This window comes from Myotis yumanensis, unplaced genomic scaffold, assembly GCF_028538775.1.
Source record: "Myotis yumanensis isolate MYYU_CA2020_CCGP unplaced genomic scaffold, mMyoYum1.0.hap1 SCAF_3, whole genome shotgun sequence".
NCBI classification, from domain to species: Eukaryota; Metazoa; Chordata; class Mammalia; order Chiroptera; family Vespertilionidae; genus Myotis; species Myotis yumanensis.
In genome coordinates, this window is record NW_027223754.1 from 114479022 (window position 1) to 114503934 (window position 24913).

The following is a 24913-nucleotide window of genomic DNA, read 5'->3' on the forward strand; positions in this document are numbered from 1 at the left end:
ACAATTCCTATTAAGATACCATGGCATATTTCATAGAACTAGAACAATTATTCCAAAATTTTATTTGGGACCACAAAACACACACACACACACACACACACACACACACACACCCTCGCACGCACGCACACACATCTCAGACAGCAACAGCAATCTTGAGAAAGAAGAACAAACTTGAAGGAATCATGCTACCTGATATCCAGCTATACTATAAGACCATAGTAATCAAAACACCATAGTACTGGTATAAAAACAAACATATAGATCAATGAAACAGAATAGAAAGCACATAAATAAACTCAAACCTTTACAGTCAATTAATATTGGGCAAAGGAGGAAAGAAAATACAATGAGGTAAAGACAGCCTATTAAATAAATGGTGCTGGGGAAAAATTGGATCGGTCTGTGCAAAAAAAAAAAAAAAAATTAAACTAGATCACCTTCTTACACCATACACAAGAATAAACTCCAAAGAGATCAAAGACTTAAATGTAAGACTCCAAACCCTAAAAAATCCTAGAAGAAAACATAAGCAGTAAAATCTCAAACATTTCTCATAGAAATATTTTTTTTCTGACATATCTCCTTGGACAAGGAAAACAAAAGAAAAAATAAACACATGGGACTATATAAAACTAAATTTTTTGCATAGCAAAGGAAACCATCAACAAAGTGAAAAGATAACCCACTGAATGGGTAAACATATTTGCAAATGATACATCCAATAAGGGGTTAGTATTCAAAATTTATAAAAAAAAAACTTATACAACTTAACACCAAACAAACAAACAAACAATGTAATTTTAAAATGGGCAGAGGCCCTGATAGACACTTCTCCAAGGAGAACATACAGATGAGCAATAGATGTATGAAAAGATGCTCCAGGTCACTAATCAACAGAGAAATGAAAATTAAAACCACAATGAGATACCGCCTCACATCTGTCAGAATGGCTATCATCAATAAATCAACAAACAACAAGCATTGGGTGAGGATGTGGAGAAAAGGGAACCTTTGTGCACAGCTGGTGGAAATGCAGACTGGTACAGCCACTGTGGTATGGAGTTACCTCAAAAAATTAAAAATGGAACTGCCGTAGGACCCAGCAATTTCACATCTGGAAATATATCCAAAGAAATCTGAAACACTAATATGCACCCCTATATTCATTATTTACAATCACCAAAATTTGGAAGCATTCCAAGTGCCCATCAGTAGACGAGCAGATAATAAACAACAACAGTGGTACATTTACGCAATGGAATACTCCACATCCATAAAAAAGAAGAAAATATTACCTTTTGAGACAGCATGGATGGACCTGGAAAGCATTATGCTGAGTGAAATAAGCCAGTCAAAGAAAGATAAATACCATATGGTTTCACTTATATATGGAATCTGATGAACAAAATAAACAAAATAGAAATAGACTCATAGATACAGAGAACAGACTGACAGTTGTCAGAGTGGAAGGGGGAGGGGGGAGCAGTGGGGAATGGTTGAAAAAGGTGAAGGGATTAAGCAAAAACAACAACAACAACACACACACAACTTAGACACAGACAACAGTATGGTGATTACAAAACAAAGTAAGGGAGGAAGAAGAGGGTAAAGGAGGGATAAATGGCAATGGAAGGAGACTTGACTTTGGGTGGTGAACACAGAATATAATATACAGATGCTGTATTATGGAATTGTACACTTGAAACATTTAATTTAATAACCACTGCCACCCCAATAAATTCAATAAAGTTATAAGAGAAAAACAACTCCTATTTATCCTCCAAAACTCACCTCAATTCACCTCATTTATGGAATCTTTCCAGAGCCCATCTGCCTGGGCTGAGTTAAATACCTCTCCTCATGTGTCTATCAAGTACTTCTCTCTTCCTGTTGTAATTACTGATTTATCTCTGTATCCCCACAAAGACATGGAACACATAGACCAGCAACTGGCCTATAATGGGACCTCAGAAAATCTTTGTTGAATAGCTGAATGGATATTGAATAAAGCAATAAAAAAGTGGATCTAATCATCTCAAAGGCTGGAGATTCTCTGAAACAGTGGTCGACCGGGTCAGCAAACTACAGCCTACAGCCTAGCCACTTGCTTTTCTAAAAAGAGTTTTATTGCAACACAGCCAGCCTCATCATTTGCATACTAGTTATGGCTGCTTCTGCATTACAACCACAGAGCTACGTGGTTGTAACAGAGACTATTTGGCCCACGAATCTAAAATATTTACTATCTGGCATTTAATTTGCCCACCCTGCTCCAAAATATCTCAGAACCTTAGCAACTTTCCATAATGATAAAAAAAAAACAACAACTACTATTACTTCCACTGCTGCTATTATTGACATTTATTCTATAGATATTGATGAAATAAATCCCTCTGTTCTCGTATACTATACATTATAGTGGGTTGAAACGTATTAAATATGTACAAGCAAAGTGACATAGCTACAGATGTGGATAAAGACAGTGAAGGAAACAAACAGGAAAATCTGTTAGAAAGCATCTGGTTGGGAAGGTGTCACTGTGGAGAGGGTGTCAGGGTAGCCTTTCTCTCTGGGGCAGTGACAATTACGTTAAAACATAAAGAAGGAAACAGAGCCAGTCTTAGAGAGTGCTGGGGAAAGTATGTTCTGGAAGCATGTTGAGTACAGAGGCCCCTAGGTCAGGAGGAGGTTGGCATGCCTGAGGAACTGAATGGAAGCCACTGTGGGTGGCCTGCAGTGAGGAGAAAAGAAGGGACACAAACAGGCTTGAGGGAGGAGGCAGGATACCTGGCCTTGGAGGCCAGGGGAGGTGTTCTGACTGGTTGATTACATTCTGAATGCCAGGTGCTATTCTAAGAGCTCCCATTGACTCCTCTCAACCATCTACTGTTTTAGTTTCTGTTAATGTTCTCAATTTAGAGAAGCAGAAACTGAGGCTCAGAGAGCTGTGAATTTAGTAACTAATGAATCGAGAGTCTGGGATGAGAACTTAGTTAGTCTGACTCAGAGCACAGGGACTGGCCAGCAAACTACATAGCCTCCCATCTGCTCCTAAACTCTACCACATAGACCCTCAACTTAAAAATGATCATGATGGCCCAGCTGGTGTGGCTCAGTGGTTGCATCGACCCCATGAACCAAGAGGTCACTGGTTCAATTCCTGATCAGGGCACATGCCTGGGTTGTGGGCTTGATCCCCAGCAAGAAGTGTGCAGAAGGCAGCCGATTGATGATGTTTCTCTCTAATCGATATTTCTATCTCTATCCCTCTCGCATCCTCTCTCTCTAAAAATCAATAAAAACAAATGATCTTGACCACAAATCTGTCCCCAATCTACTCACCTGCCTTGGTTTCCAGTGACTCTCCGTGAACTGGTCCCTCTTTACTAAAGAAGCCACGCACTTCAGTGTCTCTGCCATGTTCTTCCTGCACACTGTGCCACTCTGTCCATCCACGAATTTCCCATGTCACCCCTCCACTTGCCCGCTAATTTTCTTCCCCTGTATTAACACCCCCCAGCAACACTTCACAGTGCTTGTCACGGAGCCAGTGCTGGGCTGTGTTTACTGAACAAATGCCTGCCTCCCCAGGCCTCATTCTTCCTATCCCTGAGCGCTGCAAGACTGGGAAGAGGTGAAGGCCTTACTGCTATCTGACGGTATCCCAACAATTTCCTGCTAAATCTCACAGACACCAGCCTTCTCATACAAGTCAGAAAATGCAGAGTTATCACATGCTTCGGCACTGAAAAGGCAAAACCCATAAGGGAAAAATAGTGCTGACACCTTAGAATTCTAACTTTAGAAATACTGAGCATATGCTGGCATTTTGCTGAATTTTCTGGCATTATCATGACCAGTCAGACTTTTTAACAAATACTGTGTTTGTGTTTTAAATTGTTCCAACTGAGATTACTTGCTCTTCGAGATACATTTCATTAACTTAATTGTCTACATTTTAAAATTTGGTAAGATTCATCCTGTCTTTTTAAAAAAGTCACAAAGTATGTTGAACTCTAAAATAAAATTTATCTTAAGCAGAATTCAAAACAAAACTGGATGTAATTTGAGAAAAATGGTCCCAACTTCTGTTATCTGATTGAATTACGCTGGTTACTTATATAATGTAGTATTCTTATCTAGTCTTTAAAAATGTTCTATTCTGACACTTTACTTCTCACAAAAAATATTATAGTTTTTTCAGATAGCATTGCTGACACAAAACATCACCTTCAGCACCATGGGCCCACATCTCCATGAGTACAAGTTACATTTTGACATGCTATACACTGTCTAGGTTAGCATTTTTTACATAATGCTTTAGGCCATGAGAGATGTTTTTCTGAAGAAATAAGATATATATATATATATATAGTTAAAAAGCAGTACCTTTTTGCACTTCTCAGAACTGAGGGATCTAACAGCAAGCTGTTTACATACACAACTTTAGATCCCCCTAATCCAGAGTTTATGTCCACCCAAAGGGGGGTAACAATCCTGCTCTATGTTGGGCACGAAAGCAGCTCCTGAGCATCATTCCCGGGCCTGAGGGCAGTTCGGCTTCGTTTTGGGCATGATGGTGGCGTAAGAAAACACTGTATATAAAAACACATGAGGTAAGAGGTAAGGAAGTGCTTAGGTTCATTTATTCTTCAGCAGACACAGTCGCGTCAAGATCTGTAAGCCTTAAGAATCTTAAGAAAGAGCATTAATTTATGATGTAGAAACTGGGAAAGTCTGCTTTGTGGGTGGCATGATTTACTGCATATCCAGAGTCCTTTTAGGCCACTCCAAAGCCATGATGCACCTAATGGTACCCATAAAGCCAGCGCGGGGGGAAGCATCAGGAATACTTCCCAAGGCCTAATCACTGAAATTGCTCTTGTAAAGATAACCAATGACTTCCATGTTGTCAAATTCACAGATCCCGTCTCTGCCCTCAAACTACCTAGTTGCTCAGAACATTCAAAATGACTGATGTCTCCCTGCTCCTCTGAGGTCCTTGCTTCTCTCGGCTTTCTGGACACCAGATTCCCCTGGGTCCCCGCTTCTACCCTGGCTGCTGCTTCTCCTCTTCTTTGCTAAAGCATGAATGCTGGAACATAGGCACCCATCGTGAGATGCCTTCTGCTCTCTAGCTGCACCCCCTTGACATTTTTATTTCTTTTTTAATTGACATAACATTTTTAATAGTTTCATGTGCACAATATAATGATTCAACATTTGTATATATTGCAAAATGATCACTATACTAAGTTTAGTGAATATACCTCACCACATATATTGGCAAAATGTTTTTGTCTTGGGATGAGAACTTTCAAGATCCACTCTCTTTGCTCCTTTCAAATATGCACCTGACCCCCTTGACTTTAGAGTAGCATCTGGTGAACCCCCAGTTTCAGTCTCCAGCCCTGATCTCTCGTAGAGCCTGGGATTCATATATCTAATTGCCTCTGTGATGGTTCCACTAGAACTTACAAAACAGAATTCTCTGTTCTCCTCTGAGGCCTATTCTCTCTCCCACTTTCCTGGCTAGTCAACCTATCTTAAATGGCATCACCATTCTTCCAGTTCCTAAAGCCAAAATTCTAGAAGTCCTCATTAGCTCTCCTCTTTCTCCATCACCCACCCTCAATGTCCAGTCCTACTGGCTCTACTTCTAAAATATATCCCAACAATCCCATCCCTTTCTCCCTCTGCTCTACAAGCTACCAGGATCTCTCATTTGGATCAGGGTACCAGCTCTTAACTAGTCTCCCACTTCCACTCTTACCTCTTCTACTGTATTCTACACAGATTACCTAAGATGATCTTCAATAAGCATAGATCATGTTTTCAATGCTTAGGGGCTGCCCGTCACACTTGGATTAAAATCCAAACTTCTTACTAGGGCATCTAAGGCCCTCTGTGATCTGGACATCATCCACCTCCCTACTTTCTCTCCTACTGTTCACGTCTCCTTACTCCAGCCATGCTGACTTTATTCCCAGTCTCTGACCATGCCAAGCTCAGGGCCTTTGTGTGCTGTTTCTTCTACGTGGAACATATTTCTTGTGCAAATAGCTACACAGGAAGATCTCACCTTATCCTGTATAATAAAACCCTAATATGCAAATCAACCAAACGACAAATCGACCGGTCACTATGATGTGCACTGACCACCAGGGGGCAGACACTCAATGCAGGAGCTGCCCCTGGTGGTCAGTGCGCTCCCACAGAGGGAGCGCCTCTCAGCCAGAAGCCGGGCCCATGACTGGTGAGCACAGCGGCAGGGGTCCTCTGAGGCAGCGCTAAGGACCCCTCGGGGGATGTCCGCCGAGAGGTCCCAGACTGCAAGAGGGCGCAGGCCAGGCTGAGGGACCCCCTCCCCATCCCTGTGCACAAATGTTGTGCACTGGGCCTCTAGTGAAAAGGTAAGTGAGAGTCCAAAAAGAAACAATGTGGCCTAATCTCAAAGATTCTCAAGTTATAAAGCAGAAAGTCTGGAACTTCTCCATCCTTCTACTGGGGGAACGTAGCACAGGGGTGGAGCCAGAAAGTTCTGTTGCCGCTTTGGATCCAGCGGCAGTGAGACTGTGTATGGGTCAGGGGGTTGAGAAGATACTGATGGCAGTGACTGGGTGGGCATCAGGGGAGAGTGGGAGGATTACTGGGAGATATTCGAGAACTGGGGAGAGGGAGGACTCCAAAAGCACTGCAGGATATGAGAGGCTAGGAGTGAAGGGGGAGTGAGATTTTTCGAGTGGTTAGGGACTGGATCACTTGCTTTAAAAGCAGCACGTATAGACTGGACTCTTTACTATCCTCTTGGCAGCTGAAGTGAGCTTGTGAAAATGACCGTGCTGAAACTAGCCCTTCTGGAGCCCAGGGAGAGACCCAGTCTCTGCACATCATCTTAGACCAGAACAGGCAGAAAGAGGCCCATAAAATTTTATGATCATATGGAAAAGAAGAGCTATAACAGTAATAATGGTATAATGGTAGTAAAAGAAGTAAGATAAACACAGAAGAAAATAAGTTTTGTGTTTCCTGGGACCCAGGCTCCCACCTCCTGGACCTAGTGTGTGCTGGTGAGGAAAGGAGGGGGCGAGGGGAGGCGGGTTTGATTCTCACTCATTTCTCACAAGGTGAGTTCTCCCCCCATCTCGCTATTTGCATGAGGTCCGCACAGGCATTCTCCACTCCACAGCCAGGCCTCCGGCTCAAGATAGTGTGTTGAGCACAGGTTCTTGTTTTAACCTGTTTATCTCCAGACAAATAAAGTTAGTGGCTTTAGAGCTGCTTGTATCTAAGAGTCTCTTTACTCTCAGCCTTACAGAATGATTAGTGTAAAGATGTCTGTCTGTCAGTCAGCCCTGCCTCCCTACTGTTGTGTGGTGAAGACAAGGCCATGGACCCGACTGCCTCCCACCCTGACTCCCCCACTGCTCTAAGCACAGATTCCCCAGGGCGCCCCTGCCCTGTGGGCTCTGCTGACCTGCCCCACCTGGAGCTGCAGGCATCCTCTTTAGGTGTCATTTAAAGGACCCTGTGAAATAGTAAGATAGAGTGTGTGAGGAGAAAGGGGGTTGCTCTGAGGAAAACATGAAGAAAAAGGGAAGGATTTCTGCAGAAAGGAAAGAATGAGCGAGGGGCACTGCTGCACAAGTCCAGGAAGCTTGGGGACCCTGGCAGTGTGGCCCGCAAGGAAGAGGCCACTGCCTGGGATAAGCCAAGAGAGTAGGCCAAGCAAAGGGCTGCAGCACGGCTCTGGTGCCCAGGAGCCAGTCGGAGCTGAGTCGTCATCACCCTCCAGAGCTTCCCATTGTCTGGAGTGAGAACTTCTCATCATCTGTCCCAGTCCCCCTCCCTTCCCCTCCCTCCCCCCCACCCCAACAGCACTAAGAAAGGATTTCACACCTTCAGTGTCCTGTACAGGTGACACTCATCATTGTCACAGGCTGTGCTGGGACCCGATAATTCCCCGTGTGAACACACAACTTTCTCTAAGAGAAGATACCCAGAAGCCCAAGGTAAAGGGTTGGGGTCCCAAAAGAGTAGGGCTGGGGCGTCCCCCCCTGTCCTGGTGAGGGCTGAACTGCACAGAGGAAGTGGCGGCTGCAGCCCGAATGTGAGAGCACAGATGAGCGGCAGCAAAAGGAGCTGCCTGCATGGATGGAACTGGAGAGCATTATGCTAAGTGAAATAAGCCTGTCAGAGAAAGATAAATATCACATGATCTCACTCGTTTATGGAATACAATGAACAACATAAACTGATGAACAAAAACAGATCCAGAGACAGAGAAGCATGGATCAGACCGTCAAACCTCAAAGGGAAGGTAGGGGAGGATGGGGGTAAGGGGGAGGGATGAACCAAAGGACTTGTATGCATGCATATAAGCCTAACCAATGGACACAGACAACAGGGGGGTGAGGGCATGCGTGGGGGGGGGGGGAGGTGCGGGAATGGGGGGATAAGGACACATATGTAATACCTTAATCAATCAAGAAAAATAAATAAATAAATAAATAAATAAGGAGCTGCCTGCCGCCCCTGGGCACTGCAGGCAGGATATTCTAAAGGAATTGCTTCCCTGGAAACTTGACTTTTGCAAGATCAATCTCAACTAAGTTTAATTTTGGTAATTTCAATTTCAACTTTTTCCAAATTCTGTACATAAGATAAAACTATTAACATTTGTTATATCATGTTATTTCAAAAAAGTACATAATCCAATTTTACATCAAATGTATAACTCACTGATGAAGGTAAAGGTGAAACAGTGCTGGGTAGCAATGGCCACCCCGTGAGGGGACATCCTGGCTTTAAACACGGTCCATCTGCTGTTTTCCAACACTTTCGTGTCTCTAGCTGCATCCTGTCCTCCCAACTCTAGTCTCCTAAATTAGCTCTTACCTTCCCTTGTAAAACTACTCCTGCCCCCGCACCCCCCACCTCTCTAAATGGCAGCTCCATCCTCCTAGTTTCCCAGGCCCAAAGCCCTGCAGTCTCCATTCATTACTCTTTCTCTCCCAGCTCATGTCCATTCAGTGTGCCTGACCTCACTGTCTCACATCACTGCCAGGTCACTGCATCACCTGTTCCCCCTGCTTCTGCCTTTGTCCTCTTAGTGTGTGCTCTCAACATGGGACTCAGAGAGAGCCTGATTACACAAAAGTCAGATCACTCTGCCCACTTCCAAACTCTCCACTGGTCTGCTCACTCAGAGTAAGAGTCAGACCCTTGCCATGGTTCTTGAACCTACCATTCTCCTGCCCACTCACTACTCCCGCCTCCCTGGCCTTCTTGCCACCTCAGGGCATTTGCACTGGCTCCTCCCTCTGCCTGGAAGGCTCCTCAGGATATCCACATGGTTCCCTCATCACCTCCTTTGGAACCATCTTCTCAGGGAGGCCTTTTCTGCCCACCTTATTTAAAGCTGTAACCCTCCTCCTTCATGTCTCAAACCTCCTATCCCCATCCCATCTCTGCTTCATTTTATTCAATACTAGTTATTTCTCCCAGTACACCATGTAATTTGTTTGCTCACTAAGAAAAGTCTGCCCCCTCCCCCATTCTACAATTTAAGCTCCTCAGAGGCAAGGATTTTTGTCTGTTGTCTGCTTTATTCCCCCTCCCCACCTACAACAGTGCTGACATGTCAAAGTCCCTCAGCAGTAATTGTTGAATGAGTGACTGAATACATAACTAACTTGAAGCAGCTCTGACAACAATATGTAGGTCCATCACATTATCATGAGAATCATCAACAAATAATTTCATCTTTTATAGAAGTGCTTGTCAAAAAACTAATTATTAAGACCATCAATAATTACCTCAGTAAATGACAATTCACAGAGTAATATAATGGCAAAGAGGTGAGGAAAGTCCCCTTCCACTAGTAATAAAATAAAAGTAATAATAATAATAGTAGTAGTAATAAAGCTAATATTTAATACTGGCAAAGGTATGGCAAGAAGAAGCATGTTGAAAAAACACGAGTATGAAAATAATTATTACAAGTTTTCTAAAAAGTTAGCCTGGAAAAAGTTTAGATATGCATTATCCCATAATTACACTTAAAATAACCTATCCTAAGAAAACAATATGGAAGAAGGCAAATAAGTGTGCACAAAGGTTCCAATTGCAACATTATTGACAACAGTACAGAGCAAGCAGAATCCAAGTGCCAGCGGCACAATGGTTACCTCATTTCTACTGTTATTCCCCAGCAACCCACCTTCCCACCTGTGTCCCATCCATATCACTCTGCAGGTTGCAATTTCTCAAACACCATGTTCCTTGCTTTGGTGACATGTATCACAACTTATAACTGTGTATTTCTTTCTGTGCTTGTTTTTACTGTCGAGTTCACCCATGAGACCAGCAGCTGCATGAAGGCAGGAGCTCTGTTTTGTTCACTGCTGCCATCCTCTATGATAGCTGCTGGCACAAAATAAGTACCAGAATTTGTTGAATAAATGAACAAACACTATTAGGCTGCCATGAAATATTTCTGAAACATTTTGGCATAGAAAATGCCTACAATATGATATTCACAGGAAAAAACAAAACTCACATTTGTGTTATTTTAGCTACTATGCTGAAAATGCATAGTAGCAGAAAAATGCATAGAAAGAAAACAAATTGAAAGAAAAAAATCCCATAATATTGATTCTGTCTGGGTGCTAAAATATAAGTAGTATTACTTTCTTCTTTCTATTTTTCTATATTGAAAAAATTTTAAGTATATATGTATTATTTCTATAATAAAGTGATACATTAAACCTACAAGAAGAAGAATGAAAGGAAAAACAAAGAAGTGCAGAGGATATTGCAGGAGGTGACACTGGCCAGCCACTGCAGAGCAGAGTGACAGGCGAGGAGAGGTGCAGGCCGTTCTGTGTTCAAGATTTGTGAACAGGTGAAAACAGGGACATGGTCAGTGCTGGCCTGTAGGAAGAGCTCTCCGACAAACCGTGGCCCGCAGGCGGCACCCAGCCCACTGTTCTTGAATATTAAACTATATTGGCACACAGCCGCACCATCCACTCACGTCTTCCCTGCGGCTGCTTCCATGCAAAGTAGTTACAACACAGACTATCATAGCCCAGAAAGCCTAAAACATTGACTATCTGGCCTTTTACAGATAATGTTTCTGAATCCTGGCCTCCAGGATGTACTATAGGAGGGAGAAACTACAAGAAGTGGTTATAGGGCCATCATTTTAAAGGTGCCATGAAGGTGACAGTTGAAGATAGATAAGTCTTGATAAATGTCAGATGGAGTAACAGAAAAAGGGTGAGGCATTCATATTTTAGACAGTTGCCACATTTTATATGATAACTATTTAAAAGTGCAGCAGGGAAAAGCGGTCATTGTTGGATGGGTTACCTGCAGGATCAGAATTGTAGAGACTGGCAGCTGTTGCCATGGGTCCTGGTGGGTGGATGGCGCTTGCTGAAGACCTCTGACTGGCGATCAGGATCCTGCTCTTTGCAGAAGGTAAACGGGACATCGCGCCCAATCCCAACTGGGGCTTAAGGAGCATGGCGGAGCGGTAGAAGGTGGGAGGAACTTCGTAGTGTGCATAGGGAGGAGAACAAAATTCTTCTTTTCCAGGGAGTTCTGTAACCTATAGCAAATGAACAGAAGCTCAATCAAAGAACTCACATTGCAGGATGAGGACTGCACCTGCTCAGGACACCCAGCTCCAGCAATAACCACCTGGCATCTCTGAGTTGCTCCATCCCTGATCACTTACCTTCTTGGGGCACAAGTGTCTTCATTGTTGAGTTGACAACACACCTGGATGACCTCTCGGGTCTCCTGCAGTTCTAATAGTCTATAAATCTACATCTCACTGGGAGAAAAAAAAGAACTTATTTGGTAAGATTTTTTTAATTTGATTGCTACAAAATCATCAGAATTTATGCAAGTAGCCAATCTATAAGTAAATAATGTTAATGAAGAGTGGAAAGAATTTGCAAGTGTTCACAGAATTATGAGTTTCATTATTCCTAAGGAGAAAAGGCACAATTTTTATGGTAACATAGTCTTATAATAAAAAAAATGAACTTTATCAATTTATGTTGTCTTTTCTAGGCTACTTATGAAATAAAACATGCACTGTTAATGAGGGAGAAAAGGCTATTTGAAAGAATATAAATTAATGGAAAAAATGTGTTTTCAGGCCTCCATAATCTATTTATGTCATTGAAAATGAGAGACTGATTTACCTCCTCTGATTGTCCTCCCTAGCTAAGGGCGGGCTGACAGGAATGCCTGGGAAAGATTCACCAGAATGGAAGTTCTAGGAGAGAATCTGTTGGCTGCTGAATCACTGACCTAGAACTGGGTCTATACATGGCCAAAATCAGTAAGCATCCAGCAAACAAACAAAACAGCTTTCTACTGTTTCCTAAATTTAATAATGTAACATTCCTGTTACTTTTTTCCAGTTAACAGTTTAGACTAGAATACAACTTACGGCTACCTTTCATGTATGCAATTCTGAACTCACAGAGCCTGTTCATGTTATCAGTGTTTCTTCATATTAAAAAGGAAAAAATAAGACAGTTCAATCATCTATTTCCTCTCAGTTTAAAAAGAATAGTGCCAGAAGCCATGCATGAAAAATACATCTGTTAATTAATTCTGCTCTAAATCACAATATATTTTATGTCATACATATCCAGGAATCACAAGCATTTAACAATACTAGTATTTTTAATAGGGTCTATGAAGCTCTAAGCCAAACTGTTGGAAGAGATAAGCCCTTAAATTGATATTCTTTGAATGTTGAAATAGATACAAGTTCTGCTTAAATTGACATTATTGAAACTAAAGATTAGGCCTTTAAAGTTTTATCATAATCACATTGTAAAACATGCATGATTGTATTGTAGACCAGCTGAACTGGGGCCACAGCAAATTACATTCCTTCAAAAGAACATTATACCTTTGCGCTCTGATAAAAATGTTTACTATTCTCCACTTAATGCTCTTACTATTGATCTTTCGCTTTTATATTATACTCATATTTTCTCTGTTCTTTTATTTTTGTTTCTAAATTTTGGTGCCACTGCACATTGCTTTTAGCAGGTGCTCACATGAGGAAATTATAATCATTTCTAACCTATATCTGTCAAGTTTTTAGGATTGCAATATGCTGAGCTCAGTAATTACTCAGTTCTTTGAAACTGCATAGTTTTTAGGGCTCAAAACCCACCTGGAAAATGGTCATCACGATTTCAGTAACTTCAATGCCTGTAATTTTGTTGGGTGATTTGTCACTGGTAAGATAACAAATTCTTTACACAGATGAGAAATATGCCTCAGATGCCTTAATCAGTGCATCTATAATAATAAAAGGGTAATATGCTAATTAGACCAGCTGTCATTCCGGACGTCCTTCCTGATGAATCCGGGGCCCGAGAGAAGCCAGCCCGGGTCCCGGGTGCCTGCGGGCTGCCCAAGAGAAGTCAGCCTGGGTCCTGGGTGCCTACAGGCAGCCAGAGGAGGGAAGCCCAGGTCCCGGGTGCCAGAGGGAAGCTGGTGCCAGCAACGGGGGAAGGAAGGCCTACTCTTGCAAAATTTTAGTGCATCAGGCCTCTAGTCCTATATAATAAAAGCTAAATGCAAATTGACCAAACAGCAGAATGACTGGTGGAACTACCGGTCGTTATCACGCACACTGACCACCAGGGGACAGATGCTCAATGCAGCAGCTGCCTCCAGCCTGCAGTCCCCAGGCCAGCCAAGACAGGTGCCAGCAGGGGCCCCCCAATCAGCCCGCTGGTCGCCCCAAAAATCGGCCCTGATTGCTGGCCAGGCCTAGGAACCCTATCCATGCACGAATTTCGTGCACTGGGCCTCTAGTTTTTAATAAAACAGGGGAATCTACAAACAACTTCACACTCCTTGTATCTTTCATCTTTATTGACAGAACACAATAGGGATCACTGCACAGCGAAAAACACATAGAGAACCACCCAAAATATTATTTTTCCTGCTTCTCTAGTGGAGTTTTTTTCCCCAGTTAGCAATAATCATGCCTGGAATAAACTTCATTGTCTATAATACTGCCACTGCACAAAGCTCCAATTGAGTATTTTTAGAGAAATTATTTTGAAAACAAACTAAAGTATGCTCATGATTTCATTCAAATTCCTAAAATCCATCAAAGCACACAAACAAATCAGTTCTTACCAGATTGTCCCTCTTTGTGATTGCCCTGTGCTGTTTTCCGTGGGATCCTGGGCTGGAAAGCCATGGGTAAATATGGAGGCTTCACTGAGAAGCCATTGGGACAGTCCAGGGAAAGGACTTGTGATGTCTAATTGTGTCAACTAACCTGGGCCACCATACCCAGATATTTGGTCAAAGACTATTCTAGATATTTCTGTGAAGGTATTTTTGATGAGAGAAGGGAGTAGAGGAAGAAGTGGGCCCTAATACATGGTGACAGGAGAAGATTTGACTTTGGGGGTGGGCACACAGTGCAATATACAGATCTTGTAACATATACACCCACACCTGAAACCTGTATGGTCATGTTGACCAATGTCACCCAATAAATTTAATTAAAATAAATAAAAATAAATATTTCTGTGGCAACTTGTCAGAAACATATTCTGTCGTGAGTTGGGGGCACAGTGGTAGGAGGTAGCCCTCGGATCTCCCCGCGCCAAGCCTGACCAGAGGACTGAGACTTGCTGAGCTTCACAGAGATAGGAGCAAAGGCCAAGGGCCAGGGCGATACATTTTTGGTAATTTAAGAAAGATTCACATTCACCAATCTAAGAGCCTGACTATAAACCAGAGTGACAAATTGTCCATTGTTAGTGAGATGGCACTGCCTAGGGTCAGACTCTAAGTTCCTCTGGCCAGGGCATGCTTTCACTGCACTTAGAACAGGACACCATGCAGCCCTGCATAGGGGATGAGTCCCTACCATAGAGACTAGACCCCCCCTAAACTCTCGGGTCAGCACCCTCTCTCTAGATGAGTGAGGGGGAAGCCTCTCCAGGAGCAGAGTCAGAAGACTGGAAGCCAGCAGCGTGATTCGGTGCTGACAGCTGGCACCATGGCAGGCAGATGGCCAGCTTGCTGGGGCACCAGGTCAGTGCTAGCCTTGGTGGAGATGTGCTGCTAAGAATGGATTGACCACTTGCTTTGTGCCAGAGATGACACCTGCTATGATCAATAAAGTCTGTAAAACTGTTGATACGATCAATCAAGCTAGAGTCCAACCTGGGACTGGATTATTCTATCTCTAGGGAGCTTTGGTTAACTTGTTTGTATCCATCATATGTGAATTCATAAATCAGTTATCACTCAACATTTATGAGCATGTGTTTATGCCAAGCACTGAACTCTGGGGTCACTGTGGGGAACAAAAGACAGAGAAAGTCTCTTCTCTCATGGACTTCACATTCTAGTTAATGCAGCAAAAGCAAAAAAGTTATATAGGAGAGATAAGTTCTAATAAGAAAGAACCTAGAGAAAGGAGTCTGGGGAAAGGCAGCCTTCCCAATGAAATGACATTTGAAGGGAACTAAAGAAAGTGAAGGAGATAGTCATTCAGGTATCTGGGAGGAACATTCCAAGTAGAGGGCAACGCAAAAGGCCTGGGGCAGCAGAGGGAGAGAGGAAGTCTGGAGGAAGGAGAGGCAGTCAGGAGGTAATGAGCCACCTACAGACTCCCGCCTGTGGTCTGAGTGGCCTGGGCAGACCTGAAGGGTGTTAGGGAGACGAATGATCTGAGCCAGCTTTCCTTTTAATTGATCACTCTGCCTTCCAGGACATTGCTTCTGGAGGCCAATCTTCTTCATGAGCTCTGGAAGGATGACTCACCTAGCACCCAGTTACTTAAAGGGGCAGCACCCAGAGGAAAGGGTGAGGGCCTAGGAGAGCATCTCAGTGCTGCCCTTGTTCTGTGGCCTTAGGTGAGTTACGCATACCTCTCCACATCTGTGTCCTCATCTATATAATGATAAAACCAGCAATCCCAATCTCCAGAGAGTTACAGTAAGGACTGTTGAAGATTGACAAAGATTAAATATATTACATGGCATAGCAGGTGATCAACTAAATGTTAGGTAATGATTATTTTGACCCACGCCTATTTTCTACTCACTGTGTTCTTCACTTGTGTGAATATGAGATATCCCCCTCAGAGGATGAAGTCTGACCAATTTGAACAATGTATTTATTTCTGACTTCTTTTTCCATTGACCTGGCTTATAGATGAATTATTCTCACTTATTTAAACATGGAAGACAATTTAAACACATGCTCATCTAACTTCATGTGTATCCTATTGTGTGGAATTTACATGAGTCTCCTCAGGTGGTAGATCCATCTCATTATGATCATCAACCTTCTCCAGTCAAAAATGTCCATTTGTCTACAACCTCCTCTATTAAAAGCATTATTTCTGTACAGGTATGTCCAAGGGAGACTTTCCAAAGGGAGAATATTCTGTTTTCACAATTGAAAATATGTGACAAAGTTTAGGTGTTCAACTTATAAATCATATCACAATGATATTCTCTTACCTCCTGCAAAAACTTTTCACTAATCTGACTGAAATGGTGTCCTGGGGGTTTGATCCCAGATACCATCAACCCAGGACTGAAGACCCTCGGCTTCTGCAAGTCTGGCTTGAACTTCTCATAGAGGCTGGCAGCCGGCTTCAGGTCTTTGCCTGCCACCTTCTCCTCTTTGGGAAGAGGTGTGTTACATGTGGGCGGAGCATAAGGAAGGCCCACTGGGACCAGCGAAGTGTCCACCTGGCCGAGAGCCTGCGGACTCCTCCTGATGTAGGTGATGATCTTGGGCCTCACGTGCTTGGGCTTGGGCAAAATGATGGGCTTGGGTTCTGTCCTTTCTGCTGTTCTTTCAACCTGGTGGCTCTCCAGTGCCTCCTGTGAGGAAGGTGTACCCTCAGAATGTGTGGAGATTGGCTTGGGGATCCCACTGGGGCAGGTGTTCTTGTCAGGCACTTTGGGGGAGGTGTTCAACAACTGCAAGCTGTCAGTGGGAGGTGGGGCAGCCGAGAGTGACCCTGAGGGTGACCCTGCGTCCCCACTCAACATACTCAAGTCCTGAAGACTGGTGCTGGGCTGGTGGGTCACACTGACAGTTGTCTCTGGGTGGAGAGGAGTTGGGACACTGAGAGGAGAATCAGTTTTTGCTGTGGAACTTTCAGTCTTAACTGCATTTTCTAGAAGGTTCTTATTTTCAGCAACAGATGTAGTGACCTCTTTGCTTTCCCCGGCTTCTGAGCTGCTGCTCTGAGGGTCAAGGGGCTCAGGAACCCCAGTTTTACTCTCTCCAACAGAAGGATCTGACGTAAAATCCATAGCACTGGCCCTGCTCCCACGGCTTAGCACCCTTTTCTCCTCGTTGGCAGCTGAGGGTCTGCTGTCAGCTGGGGCATGAGGAATAAAAGCTGTGTGACCATCACCTGGTGACGTGCTGCCGGATGAACTTTCATGCAGCTTCCCAGCTGCAATTGGTGAAGTTTTGCCAGGGAGCTGATTATCAGCAGCTCGCAAGGAAGCAGGGCCAGGTTTGGGGAAGGTCTGGAGAGAACCTTGCTCACCCAGGGGGACGGCGCTCTGGTCCTGCACACTCCTGCCTCTTGGCTCTCCGAGCGTGTGGACACTGCTCTGGGGCGGGGGCAGGCTGCTGACCGCCCTGGTGGGGGCTTCTTGCTGTGCTTCGCCGCCAGGCAAATTTCTCTCTTGGAGTAAGACACTGTCTTCCTTGGGACACCCCAGACACTCGGCCCGGGCTGACAGGAACTCCTGCAGGGCCCAGGGTTGGACAAATTTCAGCTCTGGCTTGGGCTCTCCCTTTTCCTGATCTAATTGTGCTTCTGGCTTACTCAGGACTTCCTTGGGTGCTGAAGTCAGAGCACACTCTGAATGGGCAGAACGTGGTGTGCTCTCGTTGCTAACTTCTGACACATGTGCTCCTTCCATCGGGGGCTCTAAGCAGGTGGTCTCCTTGGTTTCTGAGGTAGATGGTTTAGGATGACACACACTCTTTCCCTCTGAGGTGATGTCAGCTGGAGGACAAGCTGTCCCTGGGGAGTGGGATGTCACTGTCTTCTGTGGCCCCTCACCACCCTTGGGCATGCCATCCGGGGCATCAGGGGGGTCCAGTGGGACAGGCTGTGGAGGTGGCTGAGTCAGGCTCCCGGCACACTCCTTCATAAACTGGTCCCCTGCAGCAGCAGGGCCGCTCGCCCTATCCAAAGCGTGCCTTCTCAGTGCCGCGTCGTCCAGCGTCTTTGCCAGGTTATCCTTGGGAGCATGTCGGGGAGCTTCGGTGCCCCTTGGAGTCAAAACGTCTGGACTGGCCTCACCCGTAACAGACCTCCAGCCTGCCAGACTTGGTCCCTGTCCACACCACGCGGGCTGCAGGAGAGCTGTGCCTCTCTGCATTGTGTGCTCTTCGTTTATTTCCCTACGAACAGTCGAAGACAATTTTAAATCCTTCAGGCTGCTGGGCCCAGCCTGCAATCCCTTCCCAAAGCCCTGAAGTGAGTGAAATTCGTTATGGAAATGGCTTCTGTTTTCTGGCTCATGTGAATTTGCATTTCCAATTTCATCTGTCAGGTCACATGTCTGAGACTCATCACGAGAGGGACCGCCCTCCACCATGATCTGATTGGCATTAGTATCACCCAGACTTAGGAGACTCTCATTGTTATTTTTCACCCCCTTTCTGTTGTCCTGCAATTGAGTGTAATATGATTTCTTGGGAGCCAATGGGACACTCATCTTCCACCTTCAGTGGGGGCTGCTCGCCATGCAGCCCTCCAGGACGGACAGGGGCTTCCTCCAAGCTGCTGCGGGATTGACAGGAAATTCTGAAGCTGCTCGTCGCCCCCTGACAATGTTACATTGAGACACTGCTTTTAATCATTTCCAGAGCAATTTTAAAACCGAACCTTGTCTTGATATGTGGCTGGGTGACTTATCTGTTAGGGGCCTGCTGAACAAGAGCCAATTAATCCATGAGACCTAGAGAGAAATAAAAATAAAGCCTTGTTAAATTGACACAGAGATTCTCAAGAGAAAAAGGCATGGTAAGCACAGATTTATTCATCACTTTCATAGTATTATTTCATTCATTCAACCCATAGATTTCTAAAAAACCTTTCAGAGAAGGGCTCCTGCTGACCAAGTAGGGAGAAATTGAAACTTCAGAATAATTAATGTTAGAAATGGATGGTGAACACCTATTAAATCTTAAATTCAGATTTTAAAAATCCACAAGTCCATACTGATAGTGATTAAAAGGGTGGAGGAGAAAAAAAGGCTCTTCTTCACAGAAGACTAATACAGGGATACTATGCAGTTAGGAAATCACCATTTTTCAACCACCAGAGTCATCATTATCTTGGGCGAGGGACACAGCAGAGCTCCTGGGTGACAGATTGTTGGGAAACAGAATATTTACAGAATCTCAAGGTACCATCCTCCAGATTACTTTATTTCTTTCAAAAGAAAAATTTTATCTTTACAATTGAGACAAATGGTGGACATCTCCCTAATTATCAAATTTATCATCATCGATAATGGAAACTATCAGTGTTCCTGAGGTTAGGTAGTTCTCAGTGCTTCATATCACCCAGTAGTATTCTTGCTATAAATGTTCAATCTGAATTTCATCAGGAGGAAATAATCAAATTTAAATTGATGGACATTTTACAAAATAACTGGCCTAACCTTGGCCCCAAATGCCAATAGATATCTAAACACAGTGCATGATCCTTGACTGGACCTTGGGTTTTTTTAAAAAGTTAGCAAAGTATTGGGACAATTAGAAATTTAAACATGGACTGTATATTAGGTAAAGGTGTTTGATCAGTATCAGCTTTCTTGGTTATATAACAGTATTGTCATCATATCAGAGATAATCTTTGGTTTTGGAAGATACATGTTTTTAAACACGATATGCTTCTTAACATGACATTCTGTCCTTAACTTACTCTCAAATGGTTCAGCAAAGAGAAAAATATGTGTGCACATTTGTGTGTAAAAGAGAGAGAGTGTGTGTGCAACTATAGCAAAAAGGTAATTTGAAAATCCACTCTACTATACCCGCAACTTTTGTATAGGTTTGAACATTTTTGAAATAAAGTTAGAGGATTCTATTCCAACTTGCAAGGTCTGCATGATCCAGTCCTTACACCCCTTTCTGGCCTCCTCCCCACTCATCACCCTCTTATTCTCTAGGCGACAGCCACACTGTTCTTATTCTTCACGCCATGTTCCTTCCTCCTTGCTTCAGGGCCTTTGCACATACTCTCCCATGTAAATGGGATGTGAAATCTTCCCCAACCTCACCCAAGTAACTCGTTTGTATTCTTCAGTTTGCAGTATAAATACCACTTCCTCCAGGAAGCCTTCCTGATCCACAAGAATAGATTAGGTACTTCTACGATGAATTTTCATAATATATTTTATTTTTACTTTTAAAAAAAACTTCATCTGTAGAAGACACTGAAGAAAATATGTTTGCACTCAGCACATATATCAGGCACTTAATATGAATGAACAAATGACTGAATGAGTTACAAAGATCAATGTTATTTCTGTCCTCATAGAGCTTAAATTCCAACACAGTATTTAAATTTCTATCAAAGTGAATACACAGATCATCAGTAAACATTGTTTACCACACTATTAATGCATTTTACTCAGCCCTGGGTGGGAGAGTTAAAAGTAACAAGGTTCTGCCTTGTCCCTAATTCCCCAAATGGGGGTTCAAAGTGAACAGTCTTCCATACCTTCCTCCTCATTCATACAAACATATGTGAGCTTGTGAGCATGCACAGACATGCACACACACATGCACACACACACACATGCACACACAACACCTGGGAGGCTCTTGTGATGTTTCTACTAAAATAGGTTACATGGCAACCCACTTGTCATTGTTTAATATGCAGTTTTATATATTTAAAAGAATATGTACATGTATTATATATCTATATAAACACATATGTATATTTATTTTATAATATATATGTTATAAAACAAAAAAATATAATGAACAAGAAACATACAGGATGGAAAATCACCAATAACTTGCAGCTACCTCCCTACTTAATTTTTCACTTGACAACCTACCATGGGCATCCCTAAGTGCTCAGCTGATGAAGCTCTCTTTTCTTTTCATTTCTTTTGTATCTATACATAAGCATGTACTTTCCACATAAATTTCTTGTCAGAAATCAAAAAAGGAGAGAAAACTCACATAAAATGGGAAAAGTAAATTGAAATTCAATTTCTTTTTATTTGATCCTTCTTCCTGTCCCCACAAGACATATATATATATATATATATATATATAGAGAGAGAGAGAGAGAGAGAGAGAGAGGTAATATGCTAATTGGTCCTAATGGTGTCCCAGTCACGACCGACCGTTCAACAGGCTGCATGTGCACAGGAGTTGGTGGGCGGGGACAGGGCGGGGACTTGCACCATCAGGACATGAGGCTGCTGGCAGAGGTGCACGCAGGCCCACCGTGCCGCTCAGCCTGAAGGGGGTCCTTAGGACAGGGGCGGCCCCCCAGTGGAGGTGCATGCAGGCCCAAGAGGGGGACATCAAGACAGGGGCGGGGCCTCAGCGGAGAGCTCTCAGCACTCCTGCACCAGGGTCTGAAGGTGCAAAGAGGAAGGGACAGCAGATGGGCAGTTAGGGGGTTTAGGCCTGAAGGGGAGAGCAGATAGGCAGTTAGGGGGATCAGAGAAGGAGGGTAGAGCAGTTAGGGCTATCAGGCAGGCAGGAGAGCTGGGCTGAGGGACACCCCCCACCCCTGTGCACGAATTTTGTATACCGGGCCACTAGTATTATACTGATCTAGACCATTCCCATGTTCACATAACCCTACACAGATATAAGCATCTGCACACGTGTGCTCTTTTGTTTCCCTGCTGTCCTGCCCTTCTACTCTCCCCACATGCACTCATGGCCCTCATCCTCCCAACTCCCTTCATCCCAGCCTTGGTTCCTTGACACAGAAGAGATTCTCAAGGAATCCCCTTCCTGTATTCAGATACTTCCCTTATTCAATTTTAAGAATGTTCTTCTTGAAGCTACATGTGTCCCTCAGGCACAAATACAAAAAGCATGCAGGAAAATCAATAAGACCGCAGTTTGAAAGAATACTGTGTTCCCTGAGTCGGAAAACAGGTGTCCCAGAAAGTCAGGGAGAGCAAGTAACTTTACAGACATGGACCATCCACAGAAAAAGGGCATCTCTAACTCTGTGGGAAGAATCAGAAGCATGAAACTAAGAGCCCTGTTTGGTCTGAATTGTAGAGGATGGGAGAAACAAATAAATGAATTTTTGATGAGCAAAACCATAATCCACAACCATATGCGAGACAGTGACAAATAGGTAGAAGACCAAGGTCTTGCTAGAAAGAGTTGTCAGTAAATCATAAATGATGCTCATCGCTGAGGGCATGGAAAGCTGGAATCTTCTAGGGCCAAGAACCATTCTCGCACTAATACATAGTTGTACAATTTAATTTTTAAATCATATTTACTTAACCTTTAATTTTAATTTAAGCAACTAATGTTTTTAATGACCTCCAGACATAGGTCTTAACATTTCTTTGCACTTTTTTCCCCCTCCTGGTAAGGAAATGAAAGCAGAAAGAGGGTTACATTCCCAAGATCACACAGCTAAGAGTAAGACAGAGACAGAAAAGTAAAATCCATGCAAAAAGGGGAAGCTACAAAAAGAAAAGTTACCTGTTGGTGAAACTGTACAGAGCACAAAGGAAGAATAAAAGGAAAAGTCACCATCATAAGAATAAGAACAGAAAAGCAAAGCCAGAACCCAAAGAGGGAGAGAGAGCTCTCAGGAGACAGGACAGTCCAATTCCAAACCTTCTCCAATGATAGTAGCAAAATTACATACAGAGGTGTGTTCCCTGATCTCTCCCCCTCGCCTGGGCACCCCTGAGCTCCGTGGTTCCACCCGAAGACAGTCAGAGTCAACATGAACAGCAGCTTTTTTTTGGACCTGGATTTCAATCCCGGGTACTCAACTAGATAAAAAATTTCCCCAATATAAACATGATCATAAAAATTCACACTCATAATACAGGAGTGTGTGAGTAAACAAAAAATGCAAATATGTAAACCAACTGTGCTCACTCCCCTCTGAGGTGCATTTTCCCAGCGTGAGGAGTGTAACTTTCATGTGCCTCACATCCGTGGCTATAGAAAGTTATGAACAATGGCCTTAGAGGTAAATGGTAATTAATCTTGAAAAATATCTATTTGTTAAGTCCTAAGTCCAGAAGAAGTTTAAAGATTTCTATGCTCATGGACTATCTGATGCTTAATAGTCTTCCAAGGAGTTCCCCTTACTGGTAGGGTGAAAACCCCAGAGTCAGGAAATCCACCAGCTCCTAGGCACCCCCTCCCCCCATCTCTGGGCAGTGCCACCATCAAACCAGCCAGCAGCTGGTATCGACTCCCTAGAACAGAACAATGCAATCCTTCGTCAAAAGATGTTATGCTCCCTTCTTCCCCAAAATCTTGTTAAAGAACTCAGATTCTCCCAACTAAGCACCCACACTAGGGTCCCTGATTGCTTTTAAGTAGGTTGCTCAGAGCTTCACACAGTACTCCACTCCTGGGTGCATCATCCAAGGTTATGTGGAAACAGGATTTCCATTCTCTTAGTTATACCACACAATCTAAGAGAGTGACCTCTTCATGGGCATATAAATTGCCCTGTTAATTCCATATTACCAAATAAAACACCAAGTATTATATGAGTTATTCCTAAACTACACTGATTCAATCCTAAAAATTCATAACTGGCTTTTAGCACCCATGGGTAGGATCATAAAAATATATCCGTGGAACATCATCTTGCTGGTCTAGGCCCACTGTTCTATCCTATTCAAAAAAATTTGGGCCAACCCTTCATCCAAAATATATGCAGTCTATTCTGTTTTCAAACCATCTTCAAAGAGGTAAGTGCACCTCCATATTATCATTCATTTCATAGTACCAATGTCAGTAGAAAGGGGCAGGGGACAAAGTGGCAGCATCTGGTGGCAGGGACAAGTAACTCCATGACGCTCCTCATCTGCTTATCAGCATTCTTTGGGCAAGTTCACACAGGCACTCCTCCTCCCATCAGGCCCTGCAGCCACTGAACATGGCCCATCTTGTCCATAAGAATGTCATAAGAAGGAGAGGGAGAAAATGGCGGAGGCTTAGACGGACGTGTTGGTGCTTCGTCCCGGACCAGATAGGGGCGAGCAGCTGAAACGGGTAACAATCAGCCTGATCAAGCTGGGGAGGTTCAGCTGAGAGACAGTCTGCAGCCAGGAAAGACAGAAAACTCCTAAAAAATGCAGATGGTTAGAGATTGAGGCTGAAACCTCCCTCTGGGCGCCAGCGCAGCGGCGAGACCGCGCCATCTCAGGCAGCGTTTACCAGCATCCAGAGATCGGCTACTAACCCGGAGGCAACGATTCGCAAACAGCGCGACTGCAAGAGCCAAGGGAAGACCTGCACCCCTCCACGGAAAGGTTAGACTTACCTCAAAGGTGCGGTTCGCAGTTCAGGTTGGAGCGAGGAACGCGCGCGCGGGCGCAGGGGGAAATCTGCGTCCGCCAAAATCCGCGCTCTCCAAAATCCGTGCCTATAGAGGCCAGCGTGTCTCGCAAGGGGGGAGGGCTCCCGCAGGGCTGCTGCCAGAAGGTAACACTATAAATGAGCCCATAGTTGGACTGGACAAAAGGGCTGCCTCAGAGTTTCCCTGATAGCCGGCTACTTGTTGTGGCCAGGGGCTTGAGCGCGCGCAGACACTCCGCGCGGTTCTGGAGGGTGGAACCCTGCGAGTTCGAACAGCTTCCCAGGCTCT

At 43.9% G+C, this 24913-nt stretch overlaps 1 protein-coding gene across 1 annotated transcript in view; it reads right to left on the reverse strand.

Annotated features, from left to right (window-relative positions):
• The window catches only part of MTUS2 (microtubule associated scaffold protein 2), a 535610-nt gene that overhangs the window by 312580 nt on the left and 198117 nt on the right, over window positions 1-24913 (reverse strand). Inside the window, 2 exon segments of the mRNA XM_070409399.1 lie at window positions 11380-11620; window positions 16548-19025. Of these exon segments, the coding sequence (XP_070265500.1) occupies window positions 11380-11620; window positions 16548-18782 (2476 nt within the window). The 5' untranslated portion in view covers window positions 18783-19025.